The 20,270-nt window shown below is 39.6% G+C and overlaps 1 protein-coding gene across 3 annotated transcripts in view; it reads left to right on the forward strand.

Moving 5' to 3' along the window:
• The window catches only part of tgfbr3 (transforming growth factor, beta receptor III), a 102,590-nt gene that overhangs the window by 51,009 nt on the left and 31,311 nt on the right, over positions 1-20,270 (forward strand). For all 3 annotated transcript variants that reach the window (XM_058402437.1, XM_058402436.1, XM_058402438.1), the window contains 3 exons: positions 5,365-5,502; positions 16,066-16,249; positions 19,260-19,422. In XM_058402437.1, the coding sequence (XP_058258420.1) occupies positions 5,365-5,502; positions 16,066-16,249; positions 19,260-19,422 (485 nt within the window). The remainder of the gene's footprint in view (positions 1-5,364; positions 5,503-16,065; positions 16,250-19,259; positions 19,423-20,270) is intronic.

The following is a 20,270-nucleotide window of genomic DNA, read 5'->3' on the forward strand; positions in this document are numbered from 1 at the left end:
TGGATGCAGCTGCTCGGCCATGGAAACCCATTCCATGAAGCTCTCTGCGCACTGTTCTTGAGCTAATCTGAAGGCCACATGAAGTTTGGAGGTCTGTAGCGATTGACTCTGCAGAAAGTTGGCGACCTCTTCGCACTATGCGCCTCAGCATCCGCTGACCCCACTCCGTCAGTTTACGTGGCCTACCACTTCATGGCTGAGTTGCTGTCGTTCCCAAACACTTCCACGTTCTTATAATACAGCTGACAGTTGACTGTGGAATATTTAGGAGCGAGGAAATTTCACGACTGGATTTGTTGCACAGGTGGCATCCTATCACAGTTCCACGCTGGAATTCACTGAGCTCCTGAGAGCGACCCATTCTTTCACAAATGTTTGTAAAAACAGTCTGCATGCCTAGGTGCTTGATTTTATACACCTGTGGCCATGGAAGTGATTGGAACACCTGATTCTGATTATTTGGATGGGTGAGCGAATACTTTTGGCAATATAGTGTATATAGATAATATTTCCTCTTAACACTGATAGGCCGCATGTTCCCTTTTTAGTATATAAAATCTCTCCAAATGTTTTAGTTCTTTAGAAGCACCTGCTGTATTATTCAGCTCATGGTTAAAATACCTCAGCAACCTCTGCAAATTAAGCATGACCCCACAACTTAAATCTTATTTAGTCCACTTTTCTGTCCTGTTTTCCACAGCAGGCATATAATTTGAAAAAGTCATCCCTTCTTCTTCTTCTGCTTCTTCTTCTTCTTCTTCTTCTGCTTCTTCGGGAGCTTCTATTCAAACTTAAGCTACAGTAGACTTCGCTAATTTGCCATAGCAAAATTCATTCATCATCTTGATCTGTAGCTTTCTGTGGCACTATTTCACGTCACTGCACAGTATTGTTTCTATTTACATTCAATATCTGAACCCAGCGTCAGGTCTAGTCAAGACTTCTACTTTCTTCCCAGATCAGGACTCCTCTTTCAGCTTTTGTATGTGTGTGTGTGTGTGTGAGAGACTGAAAGGAAAAGCGCGAGAGAGAAAGTTAATCCCTTGACCTCCCAAGAGCCGCCGCCTGGTCCACATTTACATTCCTCGCTGTCATAACTACATACCTTTCATATTAGTTTTGCTGTAATATCAGAATAATTCAATATGCTTTAAGATGATTAACTGAGTAATGAGCGATGAGTTTAAAGAGTTAAAGAGGATGAGGGAGAGAGAGGAGAGAGTAAATGTGAGCATGTAGCCTGTTGGGTGGAATGGCGTTTACCCTCAGTAATCCGTATAGGAGGATGAGATCAGCCATATCATGACTATGACACGGGGATCAGGCCCCCGTCATTAAGCTCTCCTCTGAGAGTGTGTTATGCTGATGGATCGAGTTAATTGCCCTGGTGCGAGCTCATCTGTGACTCTAGCCATCAGGAAAGTGTTAAGTAGATGTGTGTGTGTGTGTGTGTGTGTGTGTGCGCGTTTGTGTGTGTGTGTAGTAATTTGCTTCTCACCTTCCAGCTGGATCGGTCCATCAGTACTGAGTGTGCGTTTGTCACTGTTTCTGACTCATACTGAGTAATCATTAATACCGAGTTTTCCAACTGGAAGTTTCTGCTTAGGCCTCTCCCTCTGTTTTTAACACTCTCTCTCTTTCTCTTTCAATACAAGAAGCTTGATATCTGTATATCTGTCCATCTCTCCGTATGTCAGTCCGTCTGTTTGTCTAACTAAATGTCTAAAATCTCTTTGTCCGCCGCTTTGTCTGCTTTTCCGTTTGTGTGTTTATTTGTTTGTCTGCTTGTATGTCTGTCAGTCTGTCCCCTTTATCCGCCTGTCAGTTTGTCTGTCTTTTCTCATCTCTCTAACTGTTCGCCTGGCTGTCTGGCTGTCTACTGTGTTTTTAGAAAAGTGACTGCATCTTCAAATTTTGAAGGATTTTTGATTTGTTCCTTTGAGAAACAGAAGAGTATAATTTGTACATAATTGAGCAGAATGTATGCATGTTGTGTTGGATGTGTGCAGGTCATACATAGCTCACCCTCTCCTTTCTCTCATTCCATTTCATTGTACTCATTCCACATTCTTTGCCACTTGTGGTTCTATTTCTCCCCTTTCTCTATGAGCTGAGGTCAGATGTGTGAGTCACGGTTGTTTTTTTGTATTCCCGGAGCAGATCCTCTATAGGAGGTTTACCGACATCATGTGCTTATCACACATTTTCCACTTATGACAAGAGGAGACGAGAGGAAAAAGTCATCAAGTGAAAAAAAGAAAGGAGCAAAGTGCTAAGGGAGGCCTGCTTGTGTGTGTGTGTGTGTATTCTGCCAAACTCTCCCTGTGATAAGCACTCAGTAATTTGTTCCATTTGTTCCTCTTCGAAGGCCTCTCTCTCTCTCTCTCTCTTTCTTTCTCTGTCTGTCTCTCTCGCTGCCCCCCCGCACTCTTTCTCTCTCTTTCTGTGTTATGATTTTTTTGCGGTATTTACATTAGCATATTGCTTAACACAGTCACTTTCCCCCAACTCTCTGCACACACACACACACACACACACATACACACACACACACACACACACACACGATTATGTATTAAAATACCCCAGCAGTGTCTTCAGAACTGTTTCCAGTTTGTGGTGCTTCAAAAATACAAATATTTGGTTGCAGAAACATTTATATTTTAACATTCCCTCATTTAGCATTTCTTTCACTGGAGACAGAATACAAGTGAGCAGTGAAGGATTAAGGTGTTGATGAGGTGAAAAAGACCAGGCTACATTTTGCTGGTCTTCAACTGTCCAGTTTAGTGATCCCGTCCCCATTGTAGCTTAGCTATCTCTTCCTGGCTGACCGAAGTGGAACTTGATGTTTTCTTCTGCTGTTGTAGCCCATCCACCTCAGGAATTAACATGGTGAACATTCTGAATTGCTTTTTTTTGCTCACATCAAGTGGTACAGACTGATTATATGAGTTACTGTAGCCTTTCTGTCAGCTCAAGCCGGTCTGGCCCTTTTCCTGTTGTCCTCTCACAAACGAAGTGTTTCTGTCGACAGAACTGCTGCTTTCTTTTCTTTTTTCTTTTTTTTTATTACATCTTTCTGAGTAAACTCTAGAGACTGTTATGTTTGGAAATCTCTAGAGATCAGCGGTACTGTCTGGCACCAACAATCAAATCACTAAGATCAGATTTTTTTCCTCATTCTGATGGCTGTCTCAGATCTGCATTGAGTTTATACTGCCACATGATTGGCTGATTAGAATGTACAGGTGTCCCTAATAGTGATCCTTGAGTGTATAAGCATTCACGTGTATATGATTATTGAGTACTGCCACTTCCTCTAACCCCGGTGTTGCAATTCTTCCTACAACTGACTTATATTTGTTTTTTTGTTAGTTCAGGCGGTGTAAGTTCAGCAGCACTTATCTCACTGTTGTGCTTGGATTGTGTTTTTCCTCTTTTGTGAGTCACTTTGGCCAAACAAATACATGTGAATAAAGGGAAATGCGATCAGTGATATGATTGAGTGCTGGGGAGGAGTTCTCTGTGGAGGTGGAGATCTACAGGATGAATTGTGCGAGACAGCACACACACAGATTTCTTTGTGCATGAATTGTGATGTTAGAAAACTAAAAATAAATGTCTTTTGATTGCAGTTTGTTTTGAAAGTATATCAGGCAGATGTATTTTCATATGCTGTCGGTATATGTGTTTTTGTTTGTAGCATGTAGCTCATATTTGTGAGGGTTATTTAATTCAGTGTTTTTCATCCTTTTATGATTTATACATGGAAAAAAAACGGCACACCACCAACCAAAAATTTTATACTGTCTCATTGTGAAACCTGGGCTCTCTCATTCACCATTGTGGTTTTTACTATTAAGCTTGCCTGTTTCTCAGTGTTCACACAGGCGTACTGTTTCTATTGCCATGAATTAACAAGGTCATTATTGCATGATGTGAAGGAGTACTTCCTTTACTCTGCCAGTCACTACATTACATGTACAGGCTTTCAGCAATGACACAAATTATTTGTAGTAACTAAATAACCATTTTTTCCCACCACACACCTGACGATCTCTCACTTGGCACAGTGGTTGAAAATCACTGATCTAATTCATTTCATTTCATTAATTTATTTTCCCAGACTCAAAAGGCTTTTGCGCTGGTTTCCACACATGTGTTTTGTGTGTTTATGAAGCTGACTGTCTTCATGGGTCTAGGCAGAGAGGAGTTAGAGTGGAGTTTAAGGCCAGACATAATATTTCAGGGGTTTGAACATAATTTTTTTAAATATTTGTCAGGCTCAGGAGGTCAGATTCTTGGTGTTCAAGTTTGAAACTCCATGTTCGGTTAAAGATTCCCACACATGGCCCCATTTTAAGAACATTATTTAGAGAAATATCAAAAAGAAAAAAAAGCAAACCATCTACCAAGTTTGTTTCTCTGGAGCTGATATCAACACATGAGCTGCTACTAATCTTAGCTGGTTTGTTGTGAGGAGTGTTTGGGTGATGATGAGAAGCAAATCCCAGTGTGTTGGGTTTCAGCTCTTCAACCATCTTAGTTTGGTCTCTGGATCTTTTGCTTTGAGTTTGAGACCACTCTGATCTAAAGCGGCGAGCTCAGCAGAAAAACGGCAGCGTGTGGTGGGAGGGGTTTCTTTCAAAACATTATCTAACAAAAGAGCCTGTGTGTGTGTGTGTGTGTGTGTGTGTGAAAGTTCAAACGCCAGTGCAGCCCACATTTTATTTCGGTCTTTTAAACAACATTGCTCTCTGGCAGTCACTGTGACGATATCAGGATTGAGTTTGCATAAACAGAAAGAACAACAACAACAAAAAAATCTGTGATAAAGAAGAACAAGCAACAGAAAAGATCAGTGATAATTACGTGGGAATGGTCAACACTGTAAGCCTGCTTGTCTAAACATGTGAAATCAAGTAGAAAGTAGAGGCAAGCCTCATTTATGTTAATTTGGTTTGAGGGATTTGTGTGTGTGTGTGTGTGTGGGGGGGGTATTTATGTTGTTACCAAGGATAGATTTGATTATGATCTGATATGAAAACAGAGCCCCCTTACTGCAATCCTGGAAATAGAAATGACTGTATTATTATTGTGTCACATGATGCTGGGTATGATGTGTTAATTTAGTAATTACACAGATATATTTATGAATGAAACCCTTTAGTATCATATTACAGAAGATCCATGGATAAAAATAATCTAGCTCAAACAGTGCTTTAGATCTAAGACCCCATGCCTTCTTCCTGTCTTTTCTGAATCCCCTCTTTGTCTCTGTTATGCATCTTCTCTTCATGTGTCTGTTCTTTCTTTCTGTCCAGCACTTTGATTTAACTCTTTCATCTCCTTTGTCTCTAGGTGACTTTACACCTGCATCCCATCCACTCCCTATCCGTGCACCAAAAGCCGCTGGTCTTTGTGCTCAACTCGCCCAAACCATTCCAGTGGAGGATCCATGCAAGCAACCTGGCTCCTGGAATTAAAAGGATCTTCTACGTGAGTTGAAATTCACCTTCCTTTCCTTTTTTTTTTCTTTCTCAGGTCGTCATCTCCTTGGCTTGTTCGCTATATCCATCTTTTCCCCTGCACGATAAATATTCACACGAACAGAGTCGAACACTCGGCTCTTTTAACGCAAGCCCGTCTTCCCCCCCAAAACACATTCCCTAACACCTGCCAGCCATCTTTCCACTCGCTCAAAGCTGCATTCAGGTGCATGTCTCGAGAGGAAAACGCACACAGACAAATACACAGATACACATGCACCTACACATGACACCGTGCCAAGGTAACCATCCATCTCAGACAGATGCCTGTTGTTCACCTGATTGCGTCTGGCTCTCGCTGACAGGTTGGTATTGATTTGCCACAGTCTGCGGAGGATAACTTCACTCGGCACTTGGTGACGGATGCTTAATACTCAGACCGCGTTGTGGAAGTTAGCTCGGCTCGGTGCTGAGGTTTAATTTGTTAGCCACGGTTACATTCCATTTCCCTTCGTCGTGCTGATTTCTATTTTTTTTTTTTGCTACCTCACACCTCACAGCTGGAAAGAATCACAGTGGTGCTACTTTTAAAGAACGTTTAAGGAGAAACACCCCAAATTGCATTGCATTGTGTTTTTTTGCTAGCTTGGCGTGCCACTGAGATTTCCATTACAGACAGCCTAAACACTTTCACAACCTGAATTGAAAGATCACATCTCGCTTCTGTCTTCATCTAAAGAAACCACGTTCAGATAATTATGGATAAGCGTAGATATGTCTGAGAGATCAGCCATCCTGGGTTTTTATCAGTATATTCCAATGATCCTTTTAACTTAATTCTGTATTCCTCTGTCCAAAATGACATCATGGCCAGTTTCTTTCCTGATTGAGCGGCTACTAAAAAGCGTTTTGGTAATTTTAAGACAAATATCCTTTGAATAACCAAACACACACAGTCAATAAAGCAGCTGTCTCTGGATGGAAAGCTTGAAATGTAAATAGACTGACCACAGGTCTTAGCTTTCCTATTACCCAAGAGAAAAAATTAATCTTGCTTTATGTCCTTTTTATTCCTGATGGATGCTGGCAAAAGCTTTCATGTAGCTGGCAGGTTGTGTGCAATAATCATTTTCTGATGCACCTTAGCATTACACCATAGCATTGCTCAAGAATGTAGCATTGGGAGTTTGTATTATTTCCATATGTGGCAATGTGCTCTGCTCAGCCGCCTCTTTAATGGACGAAGTTCAACTTGCTTGGAAAACTGGAACCGATGCACACGCATGCAAACTTATGCAATATGCAGGAATACCTTGCAGATATCTTCACTAATGACCACTGGACAGAGGTGAGAAGAGGTCAAACATAAATCTAACAGAAAAAGTCAGGATCTTTCCACCACTTTATTCTTGCATGCTAAGAAGCATCTTAATAGATGACGCAAATTTCCACCATCTGGATGATGGACCTATAGAGAGGATCGACGGCGACATTGTCCAGCTGACTGTGTATATTTGAGGCATATGAATTTGTGGGGTGTATTTCTACAAGCCAGGATAAAAATGGGATGCTCACGTCAGGAAGGGCATCCGGCATAAAACCTGGTCCAAATCAAATATGTGGACCAGTGATCTGCTTTGGCAGAGAGGGAGAGAACTTCATCTGGATTCGGATTCTAATTTGTACCAGATGTGTACCTAAGACCTGCAGCTGTAATCATAAAGATTGTCCTGTAGTCATCCCAGGACCCTTATTCACAATATGCTCATACTGAACATCTTTTCAAAACGGTTTCGCTTTTATATTCCACATTTATAGAATAGTAATTACCTATAATCACACTACTCAGTGTCACCAAAAGGGATTGGGTTCCCATTTTAGCCTAGTTTTTTTTCTTCCTCTACCACTGGCTTGCTCATTAGCGATCTAATTCTGCATCTATATTTCTGTAATGCTGCCTTGTGGCAACGTCTGTTATTAAAATCCCTATACGAATTAAAAGGATTATGTCGTTTTAAATGTAAATAGTATTTCTATTTCAAACACGCTGCGATTTGCTGCGTCATGGCCGATACAAATCAGCTCTAACTACAGCGAAGCAGGGCGTGTTCCAATTGTATTTCTGTTATATCCCATTTCCTGAGGTTCGGTGGTACTAAGAAATGTTTCCATTTCCAGCCCGAGGGCTTCTCGGTAATTACACGGATACATTCACATGCACAATGCCCTGGCTCAATATCGTATTCCTGGATGAATGTGGTTACACGCGCGCATTGAGTGTACCTGATCTGTGTGTTTTGGCAGTCGGAATTGTTTTGACAGTTGGAGGAAAAGAGCGAGCATTAGTTGTCTGCTCAGTAATGCTTAAATAAGTCTATCATGTGATCGTTTTAGTGACCCAACAGTGGTACAGCTCTAGTTTTGTGAACAAGTTTTTTTTTTGTTTGTTTTTTTATTTTGGTTCACGTGATCCATCAGCTTGTTGTTGGTGGAGGTATTTCCCATAAGGCTTTACTAACTTGGGGATTCCTTCTAAACGTATAATAAGAAACAACTTATCTTCTCCTGGTGTGTCAGTGCTTGGCTTTATTCTTCTCTTGCCTCTGGACTTCCTGAGATCTTGGAATGAGTTTATACTCTAGAATGTGAAGATGACATCACCTTTGTGAAGACACACACACGCACAGATACCTCACCAAGCTTCTGCTTTAGCATGTGATCAGCCAGGATAGTGATCTCATACATTAGTACACTTCTAAAAGAGGATATCTAGAAGTTTCCACCGAATATCCCTTCATTTATTCAGCTATTTCTCTTCCATGCACTCAACATGCACACAGTACACAAACTGTTTCCTGTTCAGTTCTGTACTGACGAAGGACTTGGACACACTTGTCTAGCAAATTCAAATTCATTCTTTCAAACACGTGATGTAATGAAATGCTTTTTATGACTGTCCTTGATATAAAAAAAAACAAAAAAAACAAATAAGCTATTAAGCTTGCTGGTGATCTAAAATTTCAAAGTGAGGCAGAGGGAACGTTTAGCGTTTATGACTTATGCAGTTGCTTGTTGAAAATGTCTGGTTGTTAAGGATTAACACCATACTCCCTTTCAGATGCCCCTGGAGACCTCCTGTTGTTCTTTAGCAGGGTGGCTTTTTTTTTGTTTAAACATCTGGCTAATCTCTACCAGTCCTCATTTAAAGGTTTGAGCCCACAGAGGCCCAGAGTCACAGACAGGCGGCCTGGAGTCCGTACAGGACTGGTGAGCACAATGTTGGTGTTGGCCACCACAAGTGAGCTTCTTGCCTCTAGAAGAAAAGCTGGAAAATGCAGACCTCACTGTAAAACACGCTTCACAGAATATCCTGTCTGTTGGGATAGAGGCGTAGACATAGAAATTGTACCGAAATGAATATCATCCAGGTTAAATGAGATATGCAGAGGGTTTCTGAGAGCTGAATATAGACCTGAGTTGGTTTATTATATGTTTATTTGATGTTATGTTATACGGCGTTGCTGTTTAAAACGTTTGATGAAAATGACGTCTTTGGCGTGGTTTCATGGAGCAACATTTGGCTGATTGATGTGTTTCTCTTTTTATGCTTGCCAAGTAACTGTGTGCTTGATTTGTTTTGCTCAGGGGACACAGTTAATTGAAACCATAGTGGTGCCAATATCAGTTTTGCAATGGATGTTTGTCCTTTTGTGGTGCTCGCACATAGATGGTGTTGTTTACTACTCTGTAAGCCGTTGCCTGAGTCCGTGCCAGTGATTTCATTAGCCTTTTTAGTGAAGTGAGCAGAATAAATCACGCACAAATATATTCACACCATTTGTCTCTCCAGCTTGTTGGGGAATGTTTGTCACAGCTCGAAACCTTTACATCTGGTTTAAAGCACATTATCATCTTAGCAAGACGTTCGTGCTTTCTTGAGATTACTGCTTGGCGATAATTGATATAAACCATTTGGCCTGGCGTCTCCACTTATCCTGCACATATGGCAGTAATATATAGATGCTGATAGGCAGAGTCCAGGAGACCCCTGAGAAATATGTGCTTTTAAAGGTGTGGAGTATGTAGGTTTCCCAGTCCCAGATTTTTTGTTGTTTTTTCTGCAGTAAGACACTCTACTCACTCGATGTTGAACTGGAAGAGCTGGGGAAAAAAACGCATGGATGTTTTCTGTCTTATACACTAAGATTTAGATCCAGTGGGAGTATCCTAAATCCCGTGCGTCTGCAAATCTTTCCTCATAGTGCTCAAGTGTAAATGTGTATTTTTGTGAACTCCAAACACTAAATTTTGGACTTTGCCAGGTCCAACTTTTCGTACTGTTTGGATTAACTAAATGTATAATGCGTTCTGCATAGGTTCCTAAACCCCAGTGTAAAACCTATTGATTTGGGGTTGTTTTGTGGCTGTTGGTCCAGAAACTCTTGGGAATCTTGATGACATTATGAATGCAGGTGAAGTTTCATGCTGTTTTAGCTGCTTTTCTGAATGTTTGAGGGAACAGTTTGGAGAAATGTGTCTCTCTGTGACCCTTAGCTTCATGCTGAACCCCTGCAGAATGAACAGCTGCAGTGTACCTTTCTGAAGGCGTGGTGTAATATTTCATAGGGTCGTATTTCATACTTGGAGCTCGATGTGGAACTGCCAGATGTCAGCTGTATTCGTTCCATCAGCACAAACACATCAAAATACACCTCTTTGCCTGGCCTGCGTGGCACGATTGCACACTGGCTTTGCTAGGTTTGATCATTCCTGTCTGGACGAGGCTGAAGGTAACGTCTTGTACGAGGCCAGCTAGCAGGATGATGCGAAGTTTCCGCTCCGCTCACCTCTGCAGACGTTAGCCGTGAGTCAGAGGCCCCAGAGAGCGAGCACTGGACGTTAGCTCAGAGTGTAGAGCTATCCCAGCTCTAAGCTGTTGTCTGGAACTGTTTACTGCCAGATAAGGGACAAACAGTTTGATTTATGCAACAGCATAATCTAGCAGAGAGATGCTAGACTCCATGCTCCAATGGAGACCGTCAGAATTCACAAGTACGCTTCAAAAAAACGAAGGCGTTAAAAATTTTCTGCAGTGTTTGCAAATATTCAGTTTTTCTCAGTGTCTTAAAACTGAAATGGTATTCCATTTCAGTCACACATCCTACAACTGCATTCTTCTGTTCTTGATTTAGTGTTTGTTTACAGCTCTTCAGGAACTGGATCAGTTATGGGCAAGTTTGTAAAAGGGACATAAAGTGAAATAAAGTTCACTGGGTTGCAACCTTATGTGAACGTTGTGGAGTGAGTGCGAATTTGAGGCAGGAAAAAAGGGATCATTGTAGCTTTTATAGCCTCAGGTAGTTACCTCCTATGGAGAAAGACGGGTGTTAAAACCCGCACCACTAATTGTGCACAATAAAGAGGAGGTGCAGCTTTAATGACATAGCTAACCTCAGTCAAATGAGTTACCACACATCACTCACAGATGTGTTAGTTGTGCAGGTGTTCTGCTTTGACTGACGGAAGATCTGACTGCTTTCCCTGCACGTTTTGATCTCGTAGAATTGTAAATCACTTGCAAACTTGATTATTTCACACATCATAAGCTTATAGAGCATTCGATCACTCATTCATTCACAGATATATGGAGACCATGCGAAACTCTGCACAGATAGTAAACCAGGCTCAAATAATCTATTAGTTTGATTAGACCAGTGAAACCTGTCGAATTCTGGTGGCGAATTCTGATGGCCTGCTTAATTTCTTATAACATTTGTTCTTTTGTTGTTGTATTTGTGAAGATATTGATGCTATATGTCCAACATGTAGACCCACTTGTTGTCTTGACACTTAAATCAGCGGTTAAAGTATTGTTTACTGGCCCGGCATGCTTGGCAATCAGTTCGGTTTCCTCTGTGCCTCGACTGTAAAATCCTGTTGAAACGCATTCTACATTTAATTAGCTTGGCCACATGACTTCATCGTTGTTGTTAAAGCCAGTGACTGGCATCCATCTTTCAGGCTTTTTCATGCTCGTAAAATCAGCATTACTAGACATTACTCACAGGATTGTGTGGTGGTATTTGGCCTGCCAGGCTGCCCATCTATAAACTGGCATGGCGTTCGTGTGGGTTTGAGGGTGAGGAGGGGTTCTGGGGAGGAGAAATGTTCTTTCTGAGCTTCAGAGTAGTCTTCAGTGCTTTCATATTGTTGCGATTGCTATTAAGAATTCCCGAGGTTTGAAATGCACCTCGAAACCTGGAGATGATTTAACGTCTCAGGCAGTTCTGTCTAATGCCTTGAGACTAATAACAGCCCTTATTCCTGCAATTAAATCGATAATCTCTGCTGTGCTCAGTGAGACTTGTCAGATGATTTTTGAAGACCTTTTCTATTTTATTTTTTCTTCCCTCCCATTTTTTTTTTTTTTTTTGTGAGTAGTAAATGTATGGGCCTCACACTCCTCACTCTCCAGCTGTAGTAGACCACTAAAAATAACATGAGACATAGACCTGAATTCTTCGCCATCCACCATGCTTTTCTCTTCCTTTATTTTAATTCTTCTTTTTCAAAATTTATCGTCCCTGGCGAGGATAGCAGGGAGCCTTCCAGAGGTCAGGCAGATGTTCCACTCTCGCTCGCTCTCACTCTCTCAAAGCCGCTCTCTCTCACTTTCAGCTTCTATGCTATCACACAGACCTTCAGCTCAGGTCAGAGCAGACTCTGGGTTTCAGTGAAGGAGTAAGAAGGCTTTGCTAGCAGGCTCATGGTCTTATATAAGGCTTTAATTGAGCTTGCCAGCATGGAGGCAGTTGCTGAAACGTCATAGGCAGGCAGAGAGGAGCAGGGAAAACAAGCACAGAGATGGAATAACTCCGGGTTTTCCAAGCGGTGTGTATGGTAGTGTGGTCTCTACAGTGGGTTTTTCAGCACATGTGAATGTTTATGTCTATGAAATGGAGCATATGTGTTGAGGCCAGTCTGAAGTCTAAGGGAATCACACACACACACACACACACACACACACAAACAGCTAATACTACCTATATTTTTCTTCCCAGTCTAACCATAGTATAATTATTATTCTTGCTATTTATATAGTGCTTTTCTCACACAGTCTATATATCTAAAGAAGAATCTAGGTTTCTAAACATTTCAAAAGTATCATTTTAAAATTCCTTCTCTGCAAGCAAACTGCTTTAAATAACTATCCTAAACTAAGTCGGACAAAGCAAATTTATTTGTATAGCACAGTTCATACACAGAGGTGCTTCACAATCACAAAGCCATAAGACAGGATATAATAGAATTGAACAAGAAACAAATAAATAGTAAGATAAAATATTTTAAAAGAGCAACATGAACAAAAAAAGTGTGCAGGACCCTTTAAGTAAAATAGGCAATAAAACACGCAACAGTTTTTTTGTTTTTGCCTTTTGTTTGTGTCTTTCATATTTAATGGTCTGGTTAGGATAAAAGAGAATTGTGCATGGTCTGTGTCACATTTGTACCATATTTATGATACTGTTAACCGTCATTAATGTGAAAGTGTGGTGCAAATAGGACCGCAAAGCTGTTCAGCACATGTGTGGGACAGATGGAGCTACAGGATCTGTGTCCCTGACCTGATTGGCGCAGCTCATTCACACACATGCACAAGGGCACAGGTCAGTTAGTGACAGCTATTAATAGTACTGTCATTATTATTATCAAGATCAGACAGAGCAACGTGCAGAGCAGAGTATACTCAAGGTAAGAAAACAATAATCTAAAGAAAGCTGTTAAATACAGTAAAAATGGCCCATATACATAACAGCACAGGGAATTTCTTTTTCTTCCCATGTCCCAGCTTATGGAGAAGGTTAAGGGCCTTGCTTAAGAGCCCCACAGTTCCAACTTGAGCCTAAACCTTCTGATCTGTAAACCCAGAGCCTTAACTGTTGAACCACCACTGCTCCAAGAATCCAGTGGTTGCAAGGGAGGAAACTAACAAGTGAGGAAAGATCACACAATGTAAGCCTGATCCCAAAGCCCTTTATAAGCCCAGTAATGAGCTGAGAGTGTAGACAGGTGGGTGCAGGTGGAGCTGTAGGTCATGGTGAGTGCAGGTGGAGCTGTAGGTCATGGTGAGTGCAGGTGGAGCTGTAGGTCATGGGGAGTGCAGGTGGAGCTGTAGGTCATGGTGAGTACAGGTGGAACTGTAGGTCATGGTGAATGTACTGTAGGTAGAGCTGTAGGTTATGTATGCACTGTAAGAGCTGATTTATTTTTATTTTATTTTTTTGGAGTGGGCCCAAGTTAAGGGTTAGTTAAGTGTTCACAGAAAAGGCGGGTCTTTAGCTGTATTTTGAAGACGTGACTGATTCTGCTGTCTGGATTAAACTTGGAAGTTCATTCCACTATTGAAGGAAAGTCAGTTTGAAGGAACTGGAAAGAGTCATGCCTCGACTACCAAAAGTGTCGCTAGTTAACTGATCGCAGATGGGAACATCTTCTATGTGAGCATACAAGTACTATTACTTCTTATATACGATATTATCTATATAGTTTCTGTCTTATGCTCAATTCAACTGTGTGTATACATTTCGTACGTTCTTCCAGAAGAATGGATCAGTGATCAGGTTCTGAGCTCACATGGCTATAACGTTCAGTGAGTGTTAAACTCGGCTGTGATTAAATCAGGTAGTGAATGTAATCCTTTTTGATCACATGCCTATCAACTCATTTGCGTGCCAGCTGTTCTAGCTGTTATATAAACTCCAGAAAATGGATGCCTTATTGAATAAATGTGTGAAAATACGGAGAGGCACGTTAGGAGAGGCTTTCAAATACCTATCAGAAGTCAGTGTGAATGATGTTTGCTGGCAGTGGAAGATTTAATTTAGGAATGCCGGTAGTAAATTTAGTATTTTTTTTTTCCTTTGTCTTTTCCTCATGTTCCTTTATTGCTCAAAGCCTCTGAATTTTACAGGCTGAAATTTCATTTGCCATAAAACGGGATGTGCACATCGACGCAGTGTCCATTTTATGGACATATCTTTATCAACAAAGAATTCTTTGTTTCTAGAGATGTCTGAAAATCATGCTCCACAAGTCCAATAAAACCAAGCACTGTCTATGTTGTAAATCAGGGCTCCCATCACCGCCAAGAGCTGCCCTCTGTCTCTTGCACATAGTGCACTGTCATAATCATACCTGATATTGAAAAATGACTTGCTGTTTAAGCATTTTTTTTTATTCTAATGGAAACAAATCAATATTTTAGCTGTGTGAGAAATCCTTGTATGAATTGAAAATCTCTCTGAATGTCCTGTTCTCACACCATTCATGCCACTTCTCAAAATTTTTGTGACATGATATACAGTATTCATTGAAACGCATGAAACACAAAACATGAATTGATGTCTTCTTAAAGACTGAACACTAGTTCATACTGATGACAAGCACCGGAAATCAAGCTTGAAATGTTTCCATGTTCATGGTTTTACAGAAGAGGTGGAGGTAAATTGCAAGAGCTTGAAAAAAAGAAAGAACTATAAACCAGCATGCAGTGTGCACAACATTGAAATCATGATGTTACACTTTTTACCGATGGAGAAATTCAGATAGTGATTTATTTATGATTTAGGTATAAATGTCACTAGTAAATCACAATGTTTTTTTGGTAAATGAAATAAAATGAAGGCTAAACTTTTTTTTTTTTTTTTTTCAATTATTTGTTTATTGATTTTAACATACATAAGAATCATAAAGTGACAAAGATCAAAAACAGTATAATAATAACATAATAAGAGCAACAGTATTTAAAAGTAAATAAATAAAAGAGATGGGAATAGAAAATAAATAAAATAAATAAATAAAATAAAAAAATAATTAATTAATTAATTAATAAATAAATAAATAAATAAATAAATAAAAAAAACCCCAAAAAAAACCACACATATGTTGATATATTTTGTTAAGTACTTCTAAGGTGCCCAAAAGGTCAGAGGTCTGAAGGCTAATCTTTTAATAAATAACACAGCAGTGAAGTTTGTGTTCCTTTTTCCAAAAAGTAAGGCTCAGAGCACAGGGTCAGCCATGATATGGCATTCCTGGAGCAGAGAGGGTTAAAGGCTTTGCTCAAGAGCCCCACAGTGACAACTTGTCAGTGCTGGGGCTTAAACCCCTGACCTTCTGATCAGTAATATACTAACAAGTGAGGAAAGACTACGCAAAGTGAGTCAGATATCAGAGCAGTAGCATTAATGAGCTGAGAGTGTAGACAGGTGAGTGCAGGTGGATACTCTGGTACTATTACAGCTACAAATAACACTAATACAAGTACTATTACTACTAATATTTGTTGTTATTTATATCATTTTTGTCTTAAACCTAACTGTGCATAGTTTTTTATTTAGATTATTAAATAATCTCTGTGATTGCATTATTTATTAAATGTTTAGTCATGTCGTATTTAACCAGTACAGAGTAACTGCCCTAAATACTCTCCTATTCTCTAACAATGAAATGAAGGCAAGAGGAAATGATGGAGGTGAACACACCTAATCCCTGTTTATTTTTTTTCTCTTAGGTGTCAGATGGATCTGGTGTGCAGTTCGAGGATGTAAATATGTCCCTTAGTTGTGAGGTGCGCACAGAGACATTACCACATGGAAATGAGCACCTGCTGTCCTGGGCTAAACGCCTGTACCGCGCCGTCACCTCCTTTACCGAGCTCAAGATGACCCACGACATCCACATCAAAGTGGGAGAAGGTGTGTATGTGTGTGTAAACGTTCTTGCAGCTGTCTGAAGAGATTAATACGCCTAGTCATAAAAGTCCACAGTTTCCCGGCACACGACATGGCCTACTAAACCCCAATCAAAGCAGCACGCCTGCTAATTTGTTCTCAATGGCAGCCATTGACGGTGTGTGTAATAACTGGGCCCGAGAGTAATAAAGTAGCTCCCAGTGAGCCTCAGGCAGGTCTCTCTGATCAACACTGGCAAGCGTACAAGGTTGCTTGATTCTCTTTCATTTTTGTCTGTCTTGCAGTTAGCTTTTTACTTTACTGCAGTTAGAGTGAGAGAGAGAGTGAGCGAGCGAGTGAGGTACTGAATACTCTTACACTGCTGGACAGTGTGTTCTGCCAGATCTGCCCAAATTATAGAGGGAGAGAGAGAGAGAGAGAGAGAGAGAGAGAGACATTGGTGTAAGTAGTGGAAAATTTTCAAGTGAATGTGTAAAAGAAAAATAGAGGGGATAAGAAAAGGAAAAAGGAAACCACACTGTCCAAATTCACTACCAGGAAATTCTTCACTTCTCGTCTAATGAACTAACACAAAATTAAGCTCCCAGCCAGAGTTAGCTGCTTGCCTGATGACATTAGCCACAGAAGGAAAATTGGCTGTTTCTCAAACGAAACTGTTTAGATGAATTCAACTAAGCTGTCTGAAGGATATGTGGTGATGGAAAGAAAAAGAAAAAGAACATGCGAGAGTGCACAACATGTCCTGTATTTCTCACATCCTCTGTTTCTAACCAACATTCTGGACAAAGCTAGGCAAAATCTGATTAAAGAATATAATATAATTTGATCTATCTGAACTATTTTTTTTGTACTCAGGTGGTAGGTGCTGTGGTCACCTAGATAACAGGCCACACCCCTTTGAAATAACCACCTTTAGGCCATGTTTTCTGACAAAATGTCATCTAAATGTCATCTGTATGCTGTTAAAACCAGCTGAAGATACACACCTATAATCTTTTAAGCAAGAAAGCTTAAAGTCTTCTAATTTGGAAATTTGCCAATTCAAACCCACTCAGTACCCCTTTTTCAGTGAACAAAATAAAGTACACCATGTGAGCAGACATGAGAAATATTGTACTTTTCTTGACATGGATAATATTGTGTGCTTAGAGTTAATTATTTTCCTGACACAACTGACATAAAACAGGTTGATGACAGACCGAGGACCTTCTCACTGACCATAGCATCGTCTAGAAGCTCTCAAGAGCTCCAAATACTCTGGCTTACTGAACCACAATATGCCACTTTTTCAAATTATTATTTATAGTATTAGCTTTGAGCTAATGATCTTGGCTCAACTGCTAACACTTGCTTGTTAAATCCGGCCAACTTTCAGATTTAGCTCAGGTAACTTGGATGAGGAGTTTCAATTGTGAGATTTTCAAGCCAGAATAGTGGCATGCTTGTGACTTCTGATGCACTTGAGTGGCTTCATTTAGTCCGGTAAAACACTCGTGTCATTTTATTAAAGGTTCTGGCTGTGATTATAGACGCGGTGTTTATCGCTACAGGAGAGCTCTGTCTCGAAAGTCCTACTGGTCCCTTTGTAGCTCAGCGTGAGAGCGGAACATGTTTCCGATCTGTTTTTTACAAAGTCCAGGCACCTCAAAGAGGCAGGAAGAGCCAGAGGAGGGAGAGAGGTGCCAACCTTTTAGTTAATATATGCTATCTTTGTGCACTGACCAAAAGCTGGCTGTCCAAATAAGGACGGGATCTGAGTCTCAGTATCTCTAAGCGTCTCTTATTGTCTTTCTAGTGTCTTTCACAGTCTCTCAGGGATTAGAGCCTCACTTTATCTTCCTTTCTCTCTGTCTCTCTGTCTCTCTCTCTCTCTCTCTCTCTCTCTCTCTCTCACACATTTACTTTCCATCATTCCATCTTATACTCTCATCATTTACTCATCCACTCATCCTAGCTGGATGGTCTTGGTTAACTTGATTAACTATTCTGTTTTTGTGATGAAAAACATTTTATACCTATCATGACTAGAGGAAAAATAAGCACTTAAATATGAGAAATAGCCTGCAAGCAGTTCCACATGTGACAAAAGAGAGAGAATTAAAAGAGCACGCCAGCCAAGAAAAGAAAATTACGCAAGTTTCCATTTAGTCCAAATGCATCAAATTGATCAGGCCAGACTTTGCACACCAAACATTCCTTCAGTAATCGTCTATGTCGGGTGGACTTAGGCAGGAGACTGGAGTTAATTTTATGTAAGCAATCATTTTAAATTAGCTTCAATAGCTTCAGTATTCAATCCCAAATATACAACCCACATGTCTGTCCTTTAAGAAGGTTGTGACAGAACAGCAGTGTGTATTACATTTATCACTCTGTGTGCTGAGTGTACTCATTGTCCCAAAACTCTGGTATGGTGTTCTAGAAGGTATTAGAAGGTTCTCTAAATGTTTTTGAATAGATTAAAGACTTGGTTGTTGAATATATATATAGTCAGTAAACTATTTCTGATTCTGTAAATCTATTGAGATTTTTGTTAAAAACCTATAGACTAATTTATTAATTGTGTTGTTGTATTATTAATATCATAATTGCCACTTATTACATGGATAACATGAAAAGATTAGCATCTTTTACAATTTATCGTCCCTCTGATTCTTTATTTGAGTAAGATGACTTAAATATAAATAAATATATGAATATAAATATACAAAATTATATATGATTTATTTGTTTTTTTTAATTAATTGATTTATATTATATATCATATTTTATCCCTATACATACTCTGTTTTGATTTATTTTATTGTCTATTTTTCTTCATATTTTTTGTAAAGTACCTTTTGATTTATTATTATTATTATTATTATTATTATTATTATTATTATTACCACTACTACAGCATTTCCAACTAAATCAATTCATTTTTTATGTATAAAATCCAGCGTTTGACACTTTTATATACTACTTTTGTCATGTTCTTATTTGAAACTTTCATATGTGTACAAACTTTCAGATCCTGTATTTTCTGAAACCTGCAAAATCGACAACAAATTCCTGTCTCTGAACTACCTGGGGAGTTATATCCAGCCTCAGGCATCCACAGGCTGTGTCCTCTCTGGTCCAGATGTCCCTCAAGAGGTCCACATCATCGAGCTGCAGGCCCCGAGCTCCAGCAGGTGAGGGTGTGGGAGATGAGGTGTCAAAGCTTGGAAATGCTTCATTCTGTAGAGAATGCCGTCAAATGAAAATATCTTGAATATTGTCAGATTTATGTAGTATTTTTATGCTAAGATTACAACTAGCAAAATATAAGATTATTAAACTTATTTATTGACATTTTCCCTATTGGGAAGTGGTAGTTTATTGGTCAAGGTGTTGGAAGGTTGTGAGTTTAAATCCCAGGTACATCAAGCTGCCACTGTTGGGCCTCTGGGCAAGGCTGTTAACCCTCAATTGCTTAGTTGTATGAGAAGTTTTTCTGGATGAGGGTTTCTGTTAATGTAAATCTTAAACTATGAAATTGTTTGATAGTGATGCTTCTTCTTGTAAATAAACTCTTATTAAGAGCAAAATTATCTGCCAATAGACCAAGACTATTTCAAGCTTGGAAATAATTAATAAAAATGCAAAGAATTAGTAATAATCTTGGTTTGCTTTATTGTAACTTTGGAAATACTATAAAGCTATACTACAATAAAGCTTCTTGAATCTTGACTAGATATGTTTATTCAAGATATTTTCATTTGCAAAAGATTTCTTTTTGCAGTATAAGTTTGCTATCCTGTGTTGTGTTAAGTATCTGGAAGATTATGACAAAGATCCATTTTTTTTTTCCAGACAAGACCCTTAACCTACAGTACTTTAGCTCTGTGGATTGGTGTCTGCTTTTAAACAAAGTTGATTTGATGTGATTTTCAAACTCGCCTGAACCCGCTATAAAGAGTTCATTTCATTACTGTTATGTGCGAAAAAGTCTGAACTGAAGCAGTGTTGATATCTTTATGAAACTTTAGTTAGTGTACTA

The sequence above is a fragment of the Hemibagrus wyckioides genome, linkage group LG11, assembly GCF_019097595.1.
Source record: "Hemibagrus wyckioides isolate EC202008001 linkage group LG11, SWU_Hwy_1.0, whole genome shotgun sequence".
NCBI lineage: Eukaryota > Metazoa > Chordata > Actinopteri > Siluriformes > Bagridae > Hemibagrus > Hemibagrus wyckioides.